The 21,839-nt window shown below is 38.5% G+C and overlaps 1 protein-coding gene across 3 annotated transcripts in view; it reads left to right on the forward strand.

The window, feature by feature from the left end:
* The window catches only part of FGL1 (fibrinogen like 1), a 54,084-nt gene that overhangs the window by 16,967 nt on the left and 15,278 nt on the right, over nucleotides 1–21,839 (forward strand). Inside the window, exons 2-4 of one of the 3 annotated variants that reach the window (XM_042934380.1) lie at nucleotides 8,117–8,265; nucleotides 18,804–18,883; nucleotides 21,076–21,256. In XM_042934380.1, coding sequence (XP_042790314.1) covers nucleotides 18,812–18,883; nucleotides 21,076–21,256 — 253 coding nt within the window. In that variant the 5' untranslated portion in view covers nucleotides 8,117–8,265; nucleotides 18,804–18,811. Of the gene's footprint in view, nucleotides 1–8,116; nucleotides 8,266–17,159; nucleotides 17,204–18,803; nucleotides 18,884–21,075; nucleotides 21,257–21,839 lie in introns of those variants that run through there. The other 2 variants (XM_042934379.1, XM_042934381.1) reach the window with 2 other exon arrangements.

Consider the following 21,839-nt stretch of genomic DNA (forward strand, 5'->3'; position numbering starts at 1 on the left):
AGGAAAAACTGCATTTGGAAAATTCCTTCTCAGAGATTTGTTTTTCCTGTTTGGGATCCTGTATCAGTCAGAAAAGCAGAGCCTCTAGGACATATAAGGGATGACTTTATGCAATTGTGGGGACTGGTGAAGCAGTCTTTAAACAGTCCCTTTTCTTCACATATGATGCTGGAGCTCAAAGTATGCAGGGCAAATCAGTGAGAAGGCTAGATGGCTGGCTGTAAGGGAAGCAGGAGGGTGGACTGAAATCTGTATCAGTTCTTGTTACCTCTGACCTTGGTGATGTGGGCCTGAACCCTTTATCATGAGCTGAATCCATGATCCAGGGCAAGGCAGAGCAGCTGTAGGCCTGACCAAAATCTTAGGCCAACAGGATGAGCCAACAGATAGACAACAGCACATGAAAGCCACAAAGATGGCTGCCTTGTTCCTGACCTCCAAATCTACCATAAGAATCTCAAGTGTGGTTGACCCTTGGGAAACAAGGGAAAGGGAATTCTGGGAAATGTAGTTTAGCCTAGCCAAGCTGACACATTACAACGCCCCCACTTTTTCTTGGTTGCTTTTCTTTGTCTTGCTCTTGATTGACATTTGCACTTATCTTTCTAGCTCATGTTGTCAGAGTCTTTCTCAGAAAGACCACGTAAAGGTAATTTCTTTTTTAGTTTTTGCTTGTCTGAATTGTCTTTCTTCTATCGTCACACTTCATTGCTAACTTGGCTGCGTAGAGTCCTGATTTGGAAAATATAAATTCCCTCGGAGTTTTAAGGCATTCTTTCTGTGGAGAAGCATGACAGTAATCTGAGTTTCAGTTCTTTCTTTTTCTTTTTTTTTTAATGTTTATTTATTTTTGAGAGAGAGAAACAGAGTGTGAGCAGGGGAGGGGCAGAGAGAGAGACACAGAATCCGAAGCAGGCTCCAGGCTCTGAGCTGTCAGCACAGAGCACATTGTGGGGCTCAAACTCACAAACCACGAGATCATGACCTGAGCTGAAGTCAGACACTTAACCGACTGAGCCACCCAGGCACCCACTGAGTCTTGCTTCTTTTTAGGTGATTTCATTCCTTCTGGGAGCTTGCAACTTTTCACTATCACTGTTCAAAATTCCATCATGATAAGCCCGAGGAGTGGGTGGGTGTTTTTAGACTTTTTTTTTTTTTTTTTTTAATTCATTGTGCTGGGCACTGAATAGTCTCTTTCAACTTCATCTCTTTCATTGTTGGGAATTATTTTTTTATTGTTTCCTTGATAATTTGCTGCCCATTTTTTGCTGTGTACTTTTTGAAAGTTCTATTTGACGCATGCTTGACTCCCAAAATAAAACCTGATTTTCTTATCTTTTCCTACTTTTCATACCATTGTCTTTTTATTCCACTTTCTGGAAGGTTTCCTTGAATATATATTCTAATCCATTAGTTAAGTTTTTGGTTTTGGTTTTTAATTCTAACTATTTAATTTCTTTGCTATTCTTTCTGCTCTGGGCTAATTTTTTCCTTTAAAAAAACAGCATTTTCTTATTGTTCCTTACTTCTCAGATAATACTAAATATAGTTTGGGGGGTTGTCATGCAAACATTCCCCACCTTAACAAAATAAAACTTTTTGTTTACCCTACTTCCTCTTTTTTTTAATGTTCACTTATTTATTTATTTTTAATTTTTTGTTAATGCGTATTTATTTTTGAGACAGAAAGACAGAGAGAGAGAGGGCAGCGAGAGAGGAAGATACAGAATCCGAAGCAGGCCCCAGGCTCTGAGCTGTTATAGCACAGAACCTGATGCGAGGCTCAAACTCATGAACCAAGAGCTCATGACCTGAGCTGAAGGTGTCCGCTCAAACAACTGAGCCACCCCGGCGCCCCTACCCCACTTCCTCTTATAGCAGTAATACCGCTATTGCTCAGTCCCCCTCATACCCTTTGCACTAGCTGGTCTCTGCCTGGACTCCTTTCTCCCTCCCCCTGCCCCCAGGTATCCCCATGCCTTACTTTTAAGACTTTGCTCAAATGCCATCTCAGTGGAGCCTTCTCTGACCCACTCTATTTAAATTTTCATCTTTTTTCCCCATCCACTCATTAGCCCTCTCCCTTGACTCATTTTTCTTCATAGAATATGATAGACACCACTTTCTAACATATTGTATAATCTATTTATTTTGTTAAATGTTTACTTCCCCATCTTGGCTAGAATTTAAGCTCTATAAGGGCAAAGACTTGTCAGTTTTGTTCATTGCAGTTTCCCCAGCATCTAGAACACTGCCTGGCACATAGTGGACCCTCAATATTCGGTGTTCCTTGGTTCCTTCTTCCCCCACCATTGATCTTAATGTCTGTTTTTCATATTGCAGAAATTAATTCTTCAAATGTCTGGTGATCCTTGGTTGTCTCTATGTGAAGCACCAAAAAAGTTTACTAAAAGCTAGCTTTATGTTTGTGGGTAGAGTTTGTGGACGATTGAGCTTTAATATATAATCTAGTGGTGAGCTAGCATATCTTTAGAAGGAACTACTATATTTTAGTATTATTAAATTTTTTTCTATGGGGCAATTCCATTTCTCTCAAGAAGAATTCTTGTCTCCTTCCAAGAAATATAAGGTGGTCTGACAGCAATATGGTTTGGAAAAGGTGGTTGGGCACACTCGTTCTATGCATGTTTTCATTTAATATCTCTATTTATGGCTCCTGCCTTTCAATGTTCCTGATATCCCCAAAGGAAACTTTCCAAATCAGATTTTTATAGGCATAAAAGATGGGCAAGTGGCAGATGGTAAGTAAATAAAGAGCTACATGGGATGGGTAAGGGCTACTGGGTCCAAATACACCTTTTATATTATTTCACCAATCCCTCCCCTGACCCATTTTCAGTTTTTTACAGTTACCCTTGAATTCTGTGGTTCCTTTAAAACCTCTTCCGATAAGTTGTATCATTTCTGTTTACATTGCCATTGTAGGTTTATGCCTTTTTATCTTTTTGCTGTCATTTTTGAAAGGGTTTGGGGAAAGAACACAGATAAAAGTGTGTGGTCAATCCACCATATTTAATAAGGTTTTGGTAACAATGTTTTGTTACCTGCTAGGGGCAGGTCCATATATATCTTTGGGAGAAACTTTTCTTTTTCTTGGTGGGTGACACTTTAATGAGCTTTTATTATACAAAGTATAGCCCATATTATATTCTGAAAGGGAAACTGTTGATGTAAAAAGCAAAATTTCTCTACATAATCCTACAAATGGTTTTCTTCACTGTGATTATAGCTGTATCACTAATGCTTATGACTTGATTGGCTGGGAAGATATAATTTTTCCCCTTCCTATGAAGCAAGAGAAGAGTTAGGGGTAGGACATAGTCAAGGATACTTCTGCACATGGGAAGGTATATAGCCCCATCAACATGGCAGCAGTTTGGGTCCATGGATAAAATGAGAGAAGACTCATGGGGTATCTCTGGAGAAGAGAATACTCATAGTTAATATACCTGTTTACATTTTCCTTCTCTGCCTTGTAATTTCCTTCCATTATCCCCAAGCTTCAGAACGGTTTTGCAAACATCACAGCCTATGAAAAGCTTGTGTTGGGGTTTCAGAAAGGGGCTTATGTCCGAGTCTAGGTTAGATTAGGGAAAGAGAAAGTAGTTTTTCCCCACAACCACTGCATCCATTTTGAAATCTCCCTGGTGGCAACAGCAGCATTTCAAGACACCACCATGGTCCTAGAACATTGGCCATTGGCCAGGAACAGAGCAACAATTTTTTTTTTTTTACATAATAATATGGGTTTTCCCTTATATAATGTTATGTGTCAATTTAAAACATCTAAAGCAAAGAGTTTTACTAAATAAAATAATAATATGGGTTTTCCAATGAGATAATTACAACAGCTTTGTCCTTGCCTGCCTAGAGCAGCAGAGGAGCTGTGAAGGGGTTCCTCATTTCATAGGACTCTATATCCAAGTTGACTCATCCATTGCATACATTTACACAACCTAGTTGACTCATTCATTACATACATTTATCCATGTTGCCTAGTTATCTGTGAACTCTCTTAACTTTGATATAAAACTTTAATCCTCATTATGCTCTAGGGAGGATCCTTGTAGATAATAACAAATGATCGAAAGAGAAGAATTTCAAAGTGGGAGTGGATTTGGGGGACTAGCTGATCTAATAGCTTTATTTTACAGATGAGAAAGTTGAAGTTCAGAGAGCCACGACAGAGCCTGAATATCAATGCAGTTCTTGCAATTTTCAGTAAATTGTTTTCACTCACTGACTATATCATTCATATGTCATGGCATGGATTAATTAATTCAGGAGCTATTTACTTAGCATCTATTAATTTAAGTTTTAACTAGTTACGTAGACAATAGAAATAAGGTGATTCTCTATAATATTGGTTTAGTTTTACTAATTTTAAAATGCTTTTGGAGGCACCTGGGTGGTTTGGTCAGTTAAGCTTCCACCTTCGGCTCAGGTTATGATCTCACAGTTCATGGTTTTGAGCCCCTCTCAGCTATCTGAACCATCAGCTCAGAGCCTGGAGCCTGCTTCGGATTCTGTGTCACCCTCTCTCTCTGCCCCTCCCCTGCTCGCACTCTATCTCAAAAATAAAGAAAACATTTAAAAATAATTAAAACATAATAATATGCTTTTGTATAGAAATTTCTCAGACCTATGCTATGTGAGAACAAGTTTTGCCTTCTTTGAGAACTCTGCCTAAGATAATATCCAAACCAACATTTTAGGAAAGAGTTTCATTACCTCCCCCTGAGAAGGCTGTGTTAGTTGCCTGAATGAAGATAGTTCTTGATGACCTCTTTGCTTGATACAATATGCTCCATTTCTAAATATTTCAGTAAAAGGCACATTTTGAGTTCAAAATGTGATCATTGTACTCAGGATTTTAAAAGTCTCATAAAGGGTGCATGTCCCTGAATTGGGAGTTAAGGTTGGAAAATATAACCATCAGAAATATAGGCTGGTTGCATATGCTAAGGAATGTAAGATCAGTTGTCTGAGTCTAGTTCATAATGGGGCTGAGAACAGACATGTTTGCTGCTAGAGGCTTGAGCTGCCTGGAGATGGGGAGAGCTGGAATTAAACCTTCCCACTGGGACTGGGTCAGATATCAGATAATGGGCACGTGTCCAATCCAGCAGACACAATCCAGGGTCCAGAGGGGATGGGTGACAATCATGCTATAACTGGTGTATGAATTGAGAGTTCTCTGAATAAGATCTTCCGAAAGGAGGAGAGAACTTGTCGGTGCTCATCCAATTCTGTCCAGGAGCCAGAGCGACCTGATCTTGGTACAACTATACCTGTTGTCCAGTGGAAATATTCTCAGGCCACAGAAGAAAAGTCTATCTAATTACTTTACTTTGAAAAACAAAAAAGCCTATCCAGTGCCCTTTATTCATGTTCTTTGTGTATCCAAAATGCTTTTGACTTGCTCTCTAGAGTGATTCTGCCCACCCATGAGGAATTTTCCGTGCAAATAACTGAATACATGATCTTACTAAGCAAGTCTCTTTTTCTAAATTAATGTATTAGCTTTTCTGTTTTATATATCTCTTGAGAAACTGCTGAGCATAAGTTAGTTGCCAAGAAGCTAATCACACTTAGGGTAAATGCATAAAATCCAACTTCTAGATAAGCTCATTTACGATGTAAGCCTTAATAACCTCACTATCTTTCAGTGAAGCTGCATTAAGGATTGTGCCTTAAAGTGTGCATCCCAATACTTCTGTTTCTGGTCTGTCTCCTCCAATGCTGAATGTAACCCACTCCTCTTAAATCATTTTCTCACACTTCTATCAGCCAACGATCTCGGGTCTCATTCTCATTTTATAGCTTTGGTACAGTTGTGCAAGGTCACCGATTTGACCTTTCCTATTGACATTTCTTCCTGCATGTTCTAGCAATGCATCTGTGTATGAAAGGAATAATGTTGCCCCTAGCAAACTCAGTGTCTGGCATGCTTTCACACAACGTTATCCCCAGATTCTGTCCTTAGTATCTAATTAGCTTTTTCCAGGTTTTTCCCGAGGCAATGAATCTGGCTAAGTCTTCAGAAGACAGCAGTATCCGTCTTTAATGGTGAAGAGCACAGATTCTCAGCGCGACTGACTTTGAATCCTGGCTCTACCTTGTGCTACCTATGTTACCTTGGGCAAATTACTTAAGCCTTTGTGCCTCGGTTTCTTCATTTGTCAAATGGAGATAGTAACAATGTCTGCTCATAGGACTGTTGTGGCTGAATGAGTTATGATATATTTACCATGTCTGGCACATAAGTGAGACTCATTGTCATGGTTATTCCTGCTTCTGAAGAAGGGAGCACAAGGTTAATTAAATGCCTGGCTGGGGAGAAGGCAAAAGGAATACAAGAAGGAAAAAATAGGTTTGCATTTCAAAATACTTCTTTTACCATTGAGGTAATTATCAAATCAGCCAAATAATCCCCATACTTTTGCTTTTAACATTTAATGTCAGCAATTTGAATTCTCTACAATTATGAATGTATAACTTCCACTTCTGTGGGCATACATCACTTCATCAGGAGGGAAAACTTTTCCCTTCTTCCCCTCCATGTTCTTTGACTAGTCTAACAATTAACATAAGATAGATTAATAGGACAGGAACAAATTTTGTGCTTATGAAAGTCCCAAAGACAGAGACTCAAAAGGCAGTCAGACAGTTGAAACTCATATGCCAGGATGAGCTAAGGAGACTCTGGTAGAGGTTTGGGGCTTTACAAGGGAAGAAGAAAAAGTCACAGGAAGATGAGTAGAGCAAATGTTTGGTAAACAGATGTTTGCCAATGTCTTTCTGATAAAAGGTTATCTTTGGTAGTAACTCCTTCCTGGTACAGATTCTCTATTTAAATTCTTTTAAGCAGTAAAAGGGAAGGCAAACAGCTCTTCTAGAGTCTGCTGGGCTTGACTGTCTTCAGCTCGAAATAAGCCCCATGCCAAAGTGGCATATTTGGGGATCATGTATCCTGCTTCCCCCTCAACTTCAACCTAACTGGTTTTCTTTCCAGTGAGTCATCAGGATTAGCTTTTTCTAGATAAGCTTAAAATTTCTGAGTGAATGACAGGAAAATGTTCAAAGGACAGGTTAAACGTTGGTAAAACTTGACAGTAGCAAACAACCAAGAACAGAAAGAAAACACAACTTCCGCATTTTACTGGAATCTGAGTTAATAAATAGGGATCACAGAACAAATAGCAAACAACAGCTTGAGTTACATCAGAATGAAGAAAGAAATGATGAACCTGGATTTCCAGTCTGAAACCATTACTCAACCAGGGGAGCTCACAAGTTGCCTGCTACACGTTCAAAACTCCTCTAGAGTTTAAAACAACAGGAACAACTTGTTCAGATTTTAACTGATGTTTCCAGATAAATTTCACAATTTTGCACCTCAGGGAATTTTTTTTTTCTAATTAAGGAAATTTTTTTTAATGTTTATTTATTTTTGAGAGAGAGAGACACACACAGTACTAGTGGAGGAGGGGCAGAGAGAGGGAGACAGAATCCAAAGCAGGCTTCAGGCTCTGAGCTGTCAGCACAGAGCCCAATGTGGGGCTCAAACCCACAAACTTTGAGATCATGACCTGAGCTGAAGTCAGACACTTAACTGACTGAGCCACCCAGGCACCCCAAGAATTTTGCTTTTCTTAAAGGTTAACTAAACTGACTATTTCATCTTGGCAATTATTAGCTTGCCACATTTTTTATAACTAAGAGAAATTGGGCTTCTCTCCATATTGTAGTTGAAATGACATTTTAATCCATACCTTTATAGGTAAAACTTTTTTATCATTAGTACTATAAAGCAAAGCTTCAACTGAAGTTTGGTTTTCCTTCATCTACAGCTGAGCATTATCAAAGTTCAAGTACAAAAATTCTGTGCATGAGCACAAAAATAAGAGCTGGAAAAAAAAAAAAAAAACCAGAGATGTATTTTCCTAACGATCTATTATTAGCTCTTTCATAAAAATTCTTACTAATAGGAGAAAAAAAGGAAAAGATCAGAATACTGCAATTTGTCATTGAATCTACTTTTTTAGCTTTCCTTCCAGTTAAACTGATTTCCTCATATATTTGTTCCCAGAGTAAAGCCAGAATCAACATTGTCCCTATTTCTAATCAAATAACAGAGAAGCAATTACAAAATCTGAATGCAGTTAGAGGATCCTGGGAGGCAGAGTGGCTGGATCTAGCCTGAGCTGTGTCTCTGACTCATTTTTGACTTCAGGCAAGGTATTTAACATCTCTGTATTTTTGACATAATTGTAATAATGCTAATTGACTTCATAGGTATGATATTAAGCATAACTCAAGAAACAACGGTGGGCTCTTAGGCCAGGTTAACTAGAGAGAAGCCTACCTTTGCAACTTGGAAAATAAATTTAGGATTATATCTCCTTTCCATTCCCAGCACATTTTGAATGAATTGGATGGGACTTTGATGTAAATAATAGAATTTGCAGTTTTTAATATGCAAGATGGAAAAGAAAATAGGTTATGTTACAATTTCCATTTCAGAAGTAAAATCTTCAGAAATGCTTTTATTTCTACCTTTTGGGAATCTAACTTATTTAGCTTTCTAAGGTTTTTACTGAGAGTAATTCTTAAGATAAATAACAAAGATATTGTTATGTTCCATTTTCAGAAAAAGGAAAAAAAAATAGCCTAAAGGAGTCTCTAAGTCTGTGTTTATGGCTGAATTTTTAAGTAACTGTCTTCCATTAAGGGTGCAGTCCATTTGTGAATGCTAACTTACTAACCATGCTTCCTTCAATAGCTCTTTCTTCTTTTTATTTCTTTTATCTTGTATCCTTTCATTTAAAAAAAATACATTAATATGCACTTTTGTTTCATAATTTTGTTTATAAAAGTTATGTACCAGCTGTATAACTTTTCAGTTCCAAACTTAACATTTTTGCCTTTAAATTTAATCCACTGTCAACTAACTTAAAAAAATTTTTAGTGGGGAAGAAATTGGGCTTTAGAGATTTAGAATAATTTATATCAAATAACACAGTATGTCAAAGAAGAGCCATTTGATAACTATTTTAGTTTTATAAAACTTGAAAGTTTTGAAATAGCCCAAAGCAAACACATAAAAGAAATACAAATGTACAGTGAGGAATTAAATAATCTGATACAACTTTATCTTAAGCCAGATTTGTAAAATAATAATGGTTTACTCTATGAATTATAGAGACCAGACCTCCAAAGCATTTGAAATACCTAATACCTAAGCATTTCTTCAACATTGTGGAATATGTTTACTATTACAGCGAGGGTACTGAGGAATTTTATATGACTTGGCATATTGAATTATTCTAAATATGATCAAATTAATATAACAACTTTAAAAAATATGTTTGGGGCACCAGTCAGTTCAGCATTTGACTCTTGATTTTGGTTCAGGTCATGATCCCAGTTCGTGGGATCGAGCCCTGCATTGGGCTCTGCACTGGGCGTGGAGCCTGCTTGGGATTTTCTCTCTCTCTCTCCCTTGGCCTCTCCCCTGCTTGCACGTGTGTGTGCCCTCTCTTTCTCTCTCTCTCTCTCTTTCTCAAAAAAAAAAAAAAAAAAAAAACCTTTACATATTTATGACTCTGCAAATGATTACAGAAATTTCCATCATGTGGAAGGGTACTTGTTTACTTTTTAAAACTTGAACTTTATGACAAGTTTAAAAATTAAGTGATAAATAACCGTAAAGGTACAAATGAGGTTTTAAAGAAAATAGCAGCATAGCTGTTGTAATTCTGCCTGATATTTATTACCAATTGAAAAATATGAGTCAAACTAATAACTTTTTATGAGATAGGTATGATAGTAGCTTTAGCTTATTAAGATAGTCAAATTTTAAATACATCAAGCTTTAAGTTTTCAGTTATTTATTTTTTCTTGGGATTTTATAAATTCAAATATCTCTTTTTAAAACAATATAAGCTAGCACACACCCCAATGTCATATTTGCAAATCAAACAAACTTTACAAAAGCCAAAGAACATTATGAAACTTTCCTAATCACCACTAAAAGACAGGAGACAGCAGAGGGAATCTGATAGGGACGGCTAACAAATTCAACAAACAAAAAGAATTCGGTGTCTAATAAGAAACTGTAAGATTACAATAACAGACGCTGGGAAGTTCTAAAATTCTAACTTCAGTTCATAACTTTCCTTCTATTGATTCAACAAATATTTTGTTGAATACCTGAACCGAGTTGAATTGTGTCCCACCAAGGGATACGTTCAGTCCTAACTCCCATTACCTGTGAAGGTAATAGGGTCTTTGTAGATGAAAAAAGTTAGGACAAGGTCATATTGGATTAGGATGAGCCCTAATCCAATGGGCTGGTGTCCTTATGTGGAGAGGGAAATTTAGATACAGGGACACACAGAGGGAAGACAGCCATGTGAAAGTGGAAGCAGAGGTGAGTGTTGCTACTACAAGTCAAGGAACGCCAAGGATTTCTGGCAACCACCAGAAGCTAGAAGAGGCAAGGAAGCACTCTTTCCTCAAGACTTTCAGAGGAAGCATGGCCATATTGACATTTGAATTTTACACCTGTACCCTCCAGAAATGTGACAGAATAAACTTCTGTTGCTTTAAGCCACCGGCTATATGATAATTTGCCCCAGCAGCCCTACGAAACTAATTCAGTACCTATCTACCCAGCACTGGGATATAGCAGAAACAAACAAGATCAAGTTCTCCATTTCATGGCACTTACATTGTAGATAGCAGTTGGGAGGGGGAGGGGACAGGCTATAAACATATGTATAATATTTCATTATATCTGAATATATAATTTCAATTTCCTTAGTGTCTAGCTGTTCCTTTCTTAATACATTAGGTTGAACTATAACAAAAATGGTATGCGTTTGAATATTTTTGACCTACAACAATGGCAATTTCATATATTTCAAATTAATACACATAACACATCTCTATGAATCTGACCATTCTAGGTACTTCCCACGAGGGAACCATACAACATTTGTCCTTTTGTGTGCGGCTTGTTTCACTTGTCATAAGGTGCTCAAGGTTAATACTGTGTATATTATCTCATTCTGATTACCCATTCATCTGTGGATGGACATTTGGATTGTTCACACCATCTTTTGGCTGTTGTGAATAATGCTGTTATAAACATTGTTGTACAAATAACTGTCCATATGCCTACTTTCAATTATATCTGTTTTTTACAGTGTGAACTTTTAATTTTTTTCTTAATACTAGAATTTTAAAATCACAGTTTTATCACAGTTTTACATAGTGCTAAACAATATGTTAACTGAGAGAATAAATAATAGTATTGAAGTCTAAATATAATTGCCTTTTCTATTTTGCAAAAAGATAGGTAGAAGTTGGGCAATGTAGCAGAAAACAATGGCCTTGAAGTGTTTCTGATTAAAGTAGGGAAATACTACATATATTTTATAAACAAAGACAAGCTCAAGTCTTTTATAGAGAGCTTTTCCTTCCTGATGATCTTTAGAGAACACCACTCACCATCTCAGCTTTTCTTAGGAAATATCAGTCTTGTTTCCAGTGAAATACTATAAATAATTATTGAAATTTACTACAGACAACAGTAGACACATTGACAACCTATACTGTTTTCCAATATGATTTATGGAGAGGAGTCATTGAAAGTAATTAGATTCTTTCTCTTTGTTTTCTCCCATTTTTTTTTCTTTCATTCTGATGGAGGAAAACAAGAAACATATTTTAGATATTGTTATATTTTATTAGGACTTAGTTGCATATAATTATGTTTAAATGAACAAAAGTATACCATGGACATGGAAATCTTTAAGAAAATAAATCTTACTGTAACAGTGTTTGATTACTATGCCTAATATGAAAGACGGATGGGAATGCAAGCTGGTGCAGCCACTCTGGAAAACAGTATGGAGGTTTCTCAAAAAACTAAAAATAGAACTACCCTACAACCTAGCAATTGCACTACTAGGCATTTATCCATGGGATACAGGTGTGCCGTTTCGAAGGGACACATGCACCCCCATGTTTATAGCAGTACTATCAACAATAGCCAAAGTATGGAAAGAGCCCAAATGTCCATCGATGGATGAATGGATAAAGAAGATGTATATCTCATATATATATATATATATATATATATATATATATATATATATATATATATATATATATACATACAGGAGTATTACTCGGTAATCAAAAAGAATTAAATCTTGCCATTTGCAACTATGTGGATGGAGATGGAGGGTATTATGCTAAGTGAAATTAGTCAGTCAGAGAAAGACAAACATCATATGACTTCACTCATATGAGGACTTTAAGAGACAAAACACATGAACATAAGGGAAGGGAAACAAAAATAATATAAAACAGGGAGGGGGACAAAACAGAAGAGACTCCTAAATATGGAGAACAAACTGAGGGTTACTGGAGGGGTTGTGGGAGGGGTGATGGGCTAAATGGGTAAGGGGCACTAAGGAATCTACTCCTGAAATCATGGTTGCACTGTATGCTAACTAATTTGGATATAAATTTAAAAAAATAAAAAATTAAATTAAAAACAAAAGTTGGAAATACCTTCATACCTAAACATATACGATACATCTAAAGCAAATTATTATGGGGCAGCTGGATGACTCCGTCCACTAAGTGTCCAACTTCGGCTCAGGTCATGATTTCATGGTCTGGTCCGTGAGTTTGAGCCCTGCGTTGGGCTCCGTGCTAACAGCTCAGAGCCTAGAGCCTGCTTCGGATTCTGTGTCTCCCTCTCTCCCTGCCCCTCCTCAGCTTGCACTCTGTCTCTCTCTCTCTCATTCTCAAAAATAAATAAACAGTAAGAAAAGAATTTTAATTGTTATAATTGCAGTAAGAATTTGTTCTTCTACAGACTTTTTTTTTTTTAACAAACAGACTCTTGACAGATGGACCAATGGTAATGACAGATTCTCCCAGGAACTCCTAGACAAAAGAAACATGAAACTACCCCTCGATGGGAATGAAAATGTGTTTGTTTATAACATCACCTGCCCTTGGTTAGGGTATTCATTTCTACCCAAAATTTTCCTTACGATGTAAATATCTCAGTATCTGCATGCATAGTTGAGGACACTACTATATTGTAACTAAGGCGTTTTAGTGTAGTTGGTGTTGACTTCTTAAAAAAAAAAAAATGATCGTGTTTTTCATGGCAATTGTAAAAGTTACCTAGAAAATTTTTAAAGTGTAATTCCAAGATGATTTTAATCAATTAGAAAATATTAATTGATAGCAAACCTATTCATCGTCTCAATTTGCTCATACTTCTCTTTCTTGGCAAGTCTCTTCTCACTTCTGAAACAGACGGAGGGTGTTTCTTTACAGTGGGAACAATTTTAAGTGTCATTATTAAACTTAATTTTCTGTGTATTTTAATATAAGCTAATATTTTAGATGTAATTCAATATATTTAATATAAGCTAAATATAAGAGCTTAGAGTACATAGCCCCTGGCATAAAGCAGGCACCCAATACATGCTTGAATATTAAATGGTTACTAGGCAAACAGAGTAATGTATCAATTTTTCTCAACAATATTGCTATAAATTATATTCTATTAATGTATAAAAGTATGACCTACTGAAAAAAATGCATCTACAAATGCTTATTAGAGCTTTTCTGTAGTGATATCACAGATGTTCTTGGGTTTTGTCTGACTTCTTTGGCCATTTAGCCTTGTAATTTATTCAGCACTGCACTTCTTTCTTCATTGTAAACATTGTAATGTTTACTTTGTTTACAATGTTAGATGATAGGGTTAAGTTAAAACAGGCAAGTTATACATCTTCAGGGTAAATTAATTGCCATTGTATGGATTTCTGCCCAGTGTTATCATATGGAACATTTGGTATTCAAGTGCTACTCTTTAGACTGTTAAGTAAATACAGATATAGAAAGAAACTTAATATATGCCTCCCTTCAGAGAGAACTACTTTAAAAGAAATAAGCAAAATATTGTGTCTGTACCTTTCCTGGGTACATGAATGAGGCTTGACAACCCGTGGGCTTCTTTGGAGAATGATGAGCCGAGGACAAGGCTCTTTTGTTGGAGAATCGCCCTACATTAGCCTCTGATGATCTTTTCTGTGAGCCTGTTCATTCCTCTGGAGAGAAATCTCATGGTCTCTGGGCTGGAAAGTAGTGGGAGGAGTAGAGAGAGGGCTGCCTGGCTGCCAGGACAGATGGATCCTGGTGGTGTATGGAGAGGTACCTCAACCTGTGGAACAAACTACTCTCCCCTGACCTCCACTGTGCCTGTGGTCATGTTACCTGGAGCCTCTCTGGTTCAACTTCAGTGAACAGTGAGTCTTGCTCAGTATGGTACTGGCACAAGAACAGCCACAGAGATCAAAGGAACAGAACCCACAACCCAGAAATTGATCCACAAACATATGGCCAACTTATCTTTGACAAAGCAGGAAAGAATATCCAATGGAATAAAGACAGTCTCTTCAGCAGATGGTGTTGGGAAAACTGGACAGTGCCATGCAGAATAATGAACCTGGACCATTTCCTTACACCATACACAAAAATCAACTCAAAATGGATGAAAGACCTAAACATAAGGCAGGAAGCCATCAAAATCATAGAGGAGAAAGCAAGCAACAACCTCTTTGACCTCGGCCACAGCAACTTTTTACTAGACATGACTTCTAAGGCAAGGGAAACAAAAGCAAACATGAACTACTGGGACCGCATCAAAATAAAAAGCTTCTGCACTGCAAAGGAAACAATCAGCAAAACTAAAAGCCAACCAACGGAATGGGAGAAGATATTTTCAAATGACATAACAGAAAAGGGGTTGGTATCCAAAATCTATAAAGAACTTCTCAAACTCAACACCCCAAAACCAAGTAATCCAGTGAAGAAATGGGCAGAAGACATGAATAGACACTTTTCCAAAGAAGACATCCAGATGGCTGACAGATGAAAAGATGCTCCACATCACTCATCATCAGGGAAATACAAATCAAAACCACCATGAGGTACCACCTCACACCTGTCAGAATGGCTAACATGAACAACTCAGGCAACAACAGATGTTGGTGAGGATGCAGAGAAAGAGGAACCTTTTGCATTGCTGGTGGGAATGCAAATTGGTGCAGCCGTTCTGGAAAACAGTATGGAGGTTCCTCAAAAAATTAAAAATAGAACTAGCCTATGACCCAGCAATTGCACTACTAGTATTCATCCAAAGGATACAAGTGTGCTGTTTCAAAGGGGCACATGCACCCCCAATATTTATAGCAGCACGAACAACAATACCAAAGTATGGAAAGAGCCCAAATATCCATCGATGGATGAATGGATAAAGGAGATATGGTATATGTATACAATGGGGTATTACTCCACGATGAAAAAGAATGAAATCTTGCTATTTGCAACTTGGATGGAACTAGATTGTCATCACGCTAGGTGAAATAAGTCAGTCAGAGAAAGGTAAATATTATATGATTTCACTCATATGTGGAATATACGAAACACAACAGATGAACATAGAGGAAGGGAAGCAAAAATATAAAAACAGGGCGACAAACCATAAGAGACTCTTAAAATACAGAGAACAAACCAAGGGTTGCTGGTGGGGTGTTGAGTGGGGGAAAGGGCTAAATGGGTGAGAGGCATTAAGGAGGGTACTTGTGTTAAGCACTGGGTATTATATGTAGGTGATGAATCACTAAATTCTATTCCGGAAATCATTATTGCAGTATATGTTAACTCACTTGGATTTAGAGTAAAACAACAACAACAAAAAGTAAGTCCTGTTGTCTGGCGGGGTGGGAGAAGCAGTATTCATGCACTGTTCAGGGTTTAGGTGAGGATGTGAATGCCAGGCCATCACCTCCACCCTGCCTTCCAAGCTGGCTGGTGCCTTCAGCCCTGCACCGGGGTGGGGCGCGGCAGGGCTGCTTAGCTTGCTATTTGTGACGGTCCCCACTGCTGCTGCTTGTTCCTCAGTTTGAGCAGTGCTGCCAGCTCCCCCTTAAGCTTTGTACAACCTAAAACATGATGACATTGCACGCCAGGTGTTTTCTCTGCCCCCTTTCTCTTCGACCTTGTCAATTCATGTCTTTGCCATTTTTCTTTACTCCTTTCCTAGCGGGGTTTTGCGGGAAAGGAAATATAAATTCATGTGTTCAATCCAACCAAAACTCTCTCCTTTTTTTTTAAATTTATTTTCTTTTATTTTAGAGAGAAAGAGCACAAGTGGGGGAGAGCGGCAGACAGAGAGAAAGAGAGGATCTAAGCGGGTTCCATGCCGAGCATGGAGCCCAACATGGGGGCTCCATTCCATGACCCTGGGATCACAACTAAGCTGAAACCAAGAGTTGGACGCTCAAATGACTGAGCCACACAGGCGCCTCAAAAATCTCTAACTTCTTCCTAACATTTACTTTCAAAAATACACTCAGCCCATTGTTTTCCCCTTGACCAGGATAAATATAGAGGAGGAAGGAGGAAGTATTGTCACTGCAAACAGACTAGTTTTACAGCAAGGAAAGCACATTTTCATCTCCAAGAAAGATTTTTCCTTCCTGGGGAAAATTTTTGTCAGAGACAACTACAAATTTACAGGGATCTCAGTAATAAGTTAGATGCTGCGTATACAACCATTAGCAAGGTGGGGCTTTTGCCTTCAAAAATCTTATTCTAAGCAGTTTTTCTAACTAGACATGTGAAAAACTGACCAAATGATAATCCTATCACTTGGCACAGTGCCTGGAACACAGCAGGCATGCAAACAGTGTTTACTGAGTGGATAAATGCTATTTTGGTCTGTAAATATAGTGGGGGGGGGGGGGTCACAGAGAGGGAAGTAATTAATTTTGTCTTGAGGGGTAGTCTGGGAAAGTTCAGAGTTTTTTTTTGTATTGAATTACATACAGTTTCACGTATGCTTAATTTATATTGTCCTTAATTTCCCTTTTAATAGGTATTTTCATTTCTTGCGTGAAACATTGCCTCACTGAGGCTGCTGTGTTTATTCTTTCACAGTATGCAGCACAGAATGGAGCAGAGAGACAGCTGATAATGAATAAACATTTGCAAACACTACCATTCCCTTGGATTGCCTCTGCTTCAGGCCAGCTGCCCCCTCTCCTCCAGATTAACCTAACGTTCCTTTGGAGAAGTATGTGACTCAGGAACAAATAAATCACAGCCATGTTCAGGAGAGAGTCTGATGTTAACTGGAGAAGGCAAAGGGGGAGGGACTCCCGTTAGTCCATGCAGCCTGCTTCCCTGTGTATCGCAGGCATACGTGGATAACGAGGAAGGCTGTGTGGAGTTCAGGTTAAGGGCTTGGGCTGTCAAGGTGGAAAGCCCTCAGCTCAGTTGCTGCATGTTCCATAAAGTGGCTGTGTGATCTTAGGGAAGTGACTTAACCTCTCTGAGCCATTCATTTGTATGACGGAGATAATGGTACTTGCCGTATGGAGTTATATGAGAATTGAAGAAGATGCTTATAAAATACACAGCGCATTTCTACATTCATACTAGAGCAAATGTCAGCCAGAAGTAAAATTATACATTCAGTCTAGCAGACTATTACTCTCTGTAATGCACAAATTTCATGCTGTCTAAAAATTCACACTCTAGGGGCCCCTGAGTGGCTCAGGTGGCTAAGTGTCCGTCCAACTCTTGCTTTTGGCTCTGGTGATGATCTCACAGTATGTGAGATTGAGCACCACATCGACTCTGCACTGACAGCTCAGAGCCTGGAGCCTGCTTCGGATTCTGTGACTCCCTCTCTCTCTCTCTCTCTCTCTCTCTCTCTCTGCCCCTCCCCCATTCACACTCTGTCTCTATCTCTCAAATATAAATAAACATTAAAAAATGTATAAAAATAATCTCAAGAAGTGGTAAAGTGAGTTTTCCTCTACAACTTGAAACAGAGCTGAAAGTCTATTATCTTGATAGCTTGCCTCTACATTAAGACATCAACTAAAACAATGTATATCACCTCTTTAAGTTGTATTTTTTCCCTTTCTTCTCTGAATACATACAAGCAGTCTTCCATATACAAAATAAGTGACTGTTCATTAGGCACGTATCCTATGCCAGGGTATCTAAAAATATTATGTCAAAGTTGCCCCAGTCTTGTCTGATAGAAATTATGATTTCCATTTTACAAATCAGGAGCATTTTAGTAGGTTGCCTGGGGTCCCACAATGAGGAAGGGACTCAGCCAAAATATGGACCCAGGCCCTCATGTTTACAGAGCCTATGCCTTTTCTGCACAAGAGGCTCATTAACATTAGGACCCTCAAAGAGAGTCAGAGTCCCTTCTCTATTTCTTTCTTTTTTTCTTCTAATATTTATTTATTTTTGAGAGATAGAGCACGAGTCGGGGATGGGCAGAGAGAGAGGGAAACACAGAATCTGAAGCAGGCTCCAGGCTCTGAGCTGTCCGCACAGAGCCCCATGCAGGGCTCAAACCCATGAACCGTGAGATCATGACCTGAGCCAAAGTCAGACGCTTAACCATTGGAGCCATCCAGGCGCCCCTTCTCTGTTCCTGAAGTTGAACAGGTTCGATCCTATTTGAGGTCACAGAGAGCATCATTCTGTGTGAGGGAGGCATGGGGAAGTCCAGGAGAATTTCCTTGAAGACTCTTAGATTAGAGACGGCGTGGCACCAGCATCCTGGATCGCCTCTGGTCTGAATGCAACTCTGGTCTCATGAAAAACTCACAGTAAATAAGTTAATGAAATTTCTTTTGTTCTTGCAGTCGTTTCGATGGAGAAAATGGCAAAGATGTTCAGTTTTCTGCTTGTCACCACTGCTCTGGTAATGGGCAGGAATTGCTGGGTAAGCTCATTTACTGATGTTTCTAGAATGCCTGCTCTGACCTGGATTTCTCTTATTTTGCAGAAAACCTATAGTAATTTGTCACTGAAAAAAATTAACTAAGGGGGGGAAAATGAAAAGGGTTTGTGGAAGCACCTGCCACGTAATAGGCACTTACCAAGTGCTTTCAAATTTTTTCTTAAAGTCAAAACCAGTATTTGCCATAAACAAGTAAAATCTTTTTGGAGTTACTGGGGTTACTTGGGTAGTTAATGTTAGAAGTTTAAAACTATCCATAGTAATTAAATTTGACCCGTGGCTTTCCCAAAGTTGAGCCTTCCAATACTGAACACTGTTAGTATAAACTAAACTATCTGACAGTAATTACAATGAACTCATGCCTTCCTCCACTCATAAGTAAAAGGGAGGAAACATTCATTTACTCGACATTCTGGGAGAGAGAAAACTCGTAAATGTTAAATAAACTCACTAAGACCATGTATGTAGGCTCATGAAGATCGAAGATACTTGCCTTGTACTTTTAAATTGCATGCTGCACTGTACTTAACAATATCACAGCCAATTTCCACCTATCGGAAAGCAGCACAGGATTCCAGATACCATCCAGTGTTCTTGCTGTTTAGTTTTTAGACTGGTAGGAGTCAGGGAGCTAAGTAAATAATTCTTTCAGAGTGGCTAAATCAAGGAGTGTTGAGGAGAGAGTACCACAAACAAATAAGAAATGGTCCTAGAGCAATAGCTAGGAGACATTCAGTGACTTAGACTTGAAACTGGGAGAAGACCTGTACCAACAATTCTCCATACTCTTGCTGTGTGACTTCCAGTTTTGAGGTTGAATCTCTGTGTTTCCAGTATAGGCCTTCATAGGAAGGGAATGTACCTCTTTGTCCCAAATAGAGTGTCCAGCTGTGCTATTCTGACCAGCTAGCAGAGTGCCTGGAACATGGTGGGTCCTCCTAATTACGGAAGGGCATAAGGCAGTACATAAAGTCAGGAACCGAGAGGCAATTGTAAAGTGGGAAATATATCTGATGGCTGTCTTAGGCAATAACGTGTATAAAGGTAGTAGTGTAAGGTAATTACACATGAAAATTCATAATTTCTCAAAAGTAAACATTTACACTCTTCTCAGGAGATCATGACATAAGTTGCAAATGGAGATGTCAAGGTAAGAGTGGAAAATGGGAAAAAAATTGTTTTTTGTCCTTTTCTCCCCACTATACCTCTAGTAACTCTTCCAGCCTTGAGTATCCAAGAGTCTTTATTGCAGCTTCTTGGCCTCGGTACCTCTTCCAGGAGACCCACCTATGCAGCTCACCTTCCCAATTAATCCCCACCACCACCACCCCCCGCCACCCACAACATTTGCTTTCTCTTTGGAGCGTTCTCAGATGCCAGTTTAGAAAGGAGCTGATTAATTCATGCACAGGCAATATTCTTGAGGTTTTTGCCCTTAGATAGGTTTTGCCTATCTCTAAGAAGATAAATGACTTAACTGGAAAACTCAGGCTCCTCCCATCCCTGTCTGAAATAATTGAAAGAAAAACAAAAAAGCAAAAGTTAAAGTGTCTTCAGTAGAATTTCCAGTCACAGGTAAATGGGTGACACACTCAGGGATATGAGGGTCTAAATTAGTATCCTCTTATAAAGGTGACCACGTGTCATCAGATTATAAGTATTCAATTAAATTTTTAAAACATTAATACCAAAAGGTCATTCAAAAGCCCTGTTTATTTTAGAGACTGACACACTAGCAATGCACAACGATGCTGTCAAGAAAGCATTTTTGCTTTCTTGTCATGTAGAAACTGAGAGCAGGGATCTCGAACTGGATTTGAATCCTGATCCCTCCTACCTGCTGGAACTTCCTGGGCAAGTTTCCTCACCAGGATGGAGCCAATTCCTCCCTCCTGGAATCATTATGAGGATAAAATAAGATGAGTCTAAAGCTCTTTGTGTAGTCATTCAGATTAATTCATATTAATATATAATTTCTAGCTCAAGCACTATACTATAGTCATAATTACATATTCTTCATATAACAAATAGTATCAAATAGCATCAGTTTCATACCATGTTCTGGTTAGAATAATATTCTGAAATGGGAGCTGGGGACAAAGTTGAATCACTAATTTGTTCAACTTGTTAGGCATTTATTTCCCAGTGAGAATGAGATTCACATTCCTTTGCAGGCTCTAGAGAACTGTCTCCGGGAGCAAGCACGACTCAGAGCCCAGGTACACCTGCTCGAGACCCGGGTCAAACAGCAACAGGTCAAGATCACCCGGCTTTTGCATGAGAACGAAATCCAGTTCCTCGATAAAGGAGAGGAGAATATTGTCATTGACCTTGGAGGCAAAAGGCAATATGCAGGTCAGAACCTATTTTTCTTAAGTGTTTCAGTAACTTATGACCCACACCCCTGTGCAATGGTGGTGCTCATTATTTGGTCACTTCAGGTTTTGCTAAAGAGCTTTTCCTATTCTAATAACAAGCAGCATGAACATTATACCAAATGTGAATTTGGTATAAATTTAAATAATTTTTTAAATTTTTTTAAAATGTTTTTATTTATATTTGAGACAGAGCATGAGCGGGGAAGGGGCAGAGAGAGAGGGAGACACAGAATCTGAAGCAGGCTTTAGGCTCTGAGCTGTCAGCACAGAGCCCGACGCAGGGCTCGAACTCACACACTGTGAGATCGTGACCTGAGCTGAAGTCGACGCTTAACCGACTGAGCCACCCAGGCACCCCGGTATAAATTTAATTTTATCCTTTTCTCTCTCTTATCTCTGAGGGGATATTTAATGTCAATGCTAAATATCTTAGAATTTCTGTAGTTTAAAGAGAGATCAAAGACAAGAGATTGTTTACATATGGTGTGCAAATGACATATCTGAAAAATTTTACAGTTTTGTTTTTGTGTAGCATTTCTCGTTACATTTATACAGTTTTC

The sequence above is a fragment of the Panthera leo genome, chromosome B1 (genome assembly GCF_018350215.1).
Source record: "Panthera leo isolate Ple1 chromosome B1, P.leo_Ple1_pat1.1, whole genome shotgun sequence".
Taxonomy (NCBI): Eukaryota; Metazoa; Chordata; class Mammalia; order Carnivora; family Felidae; genus Panthera; species Panthera leo.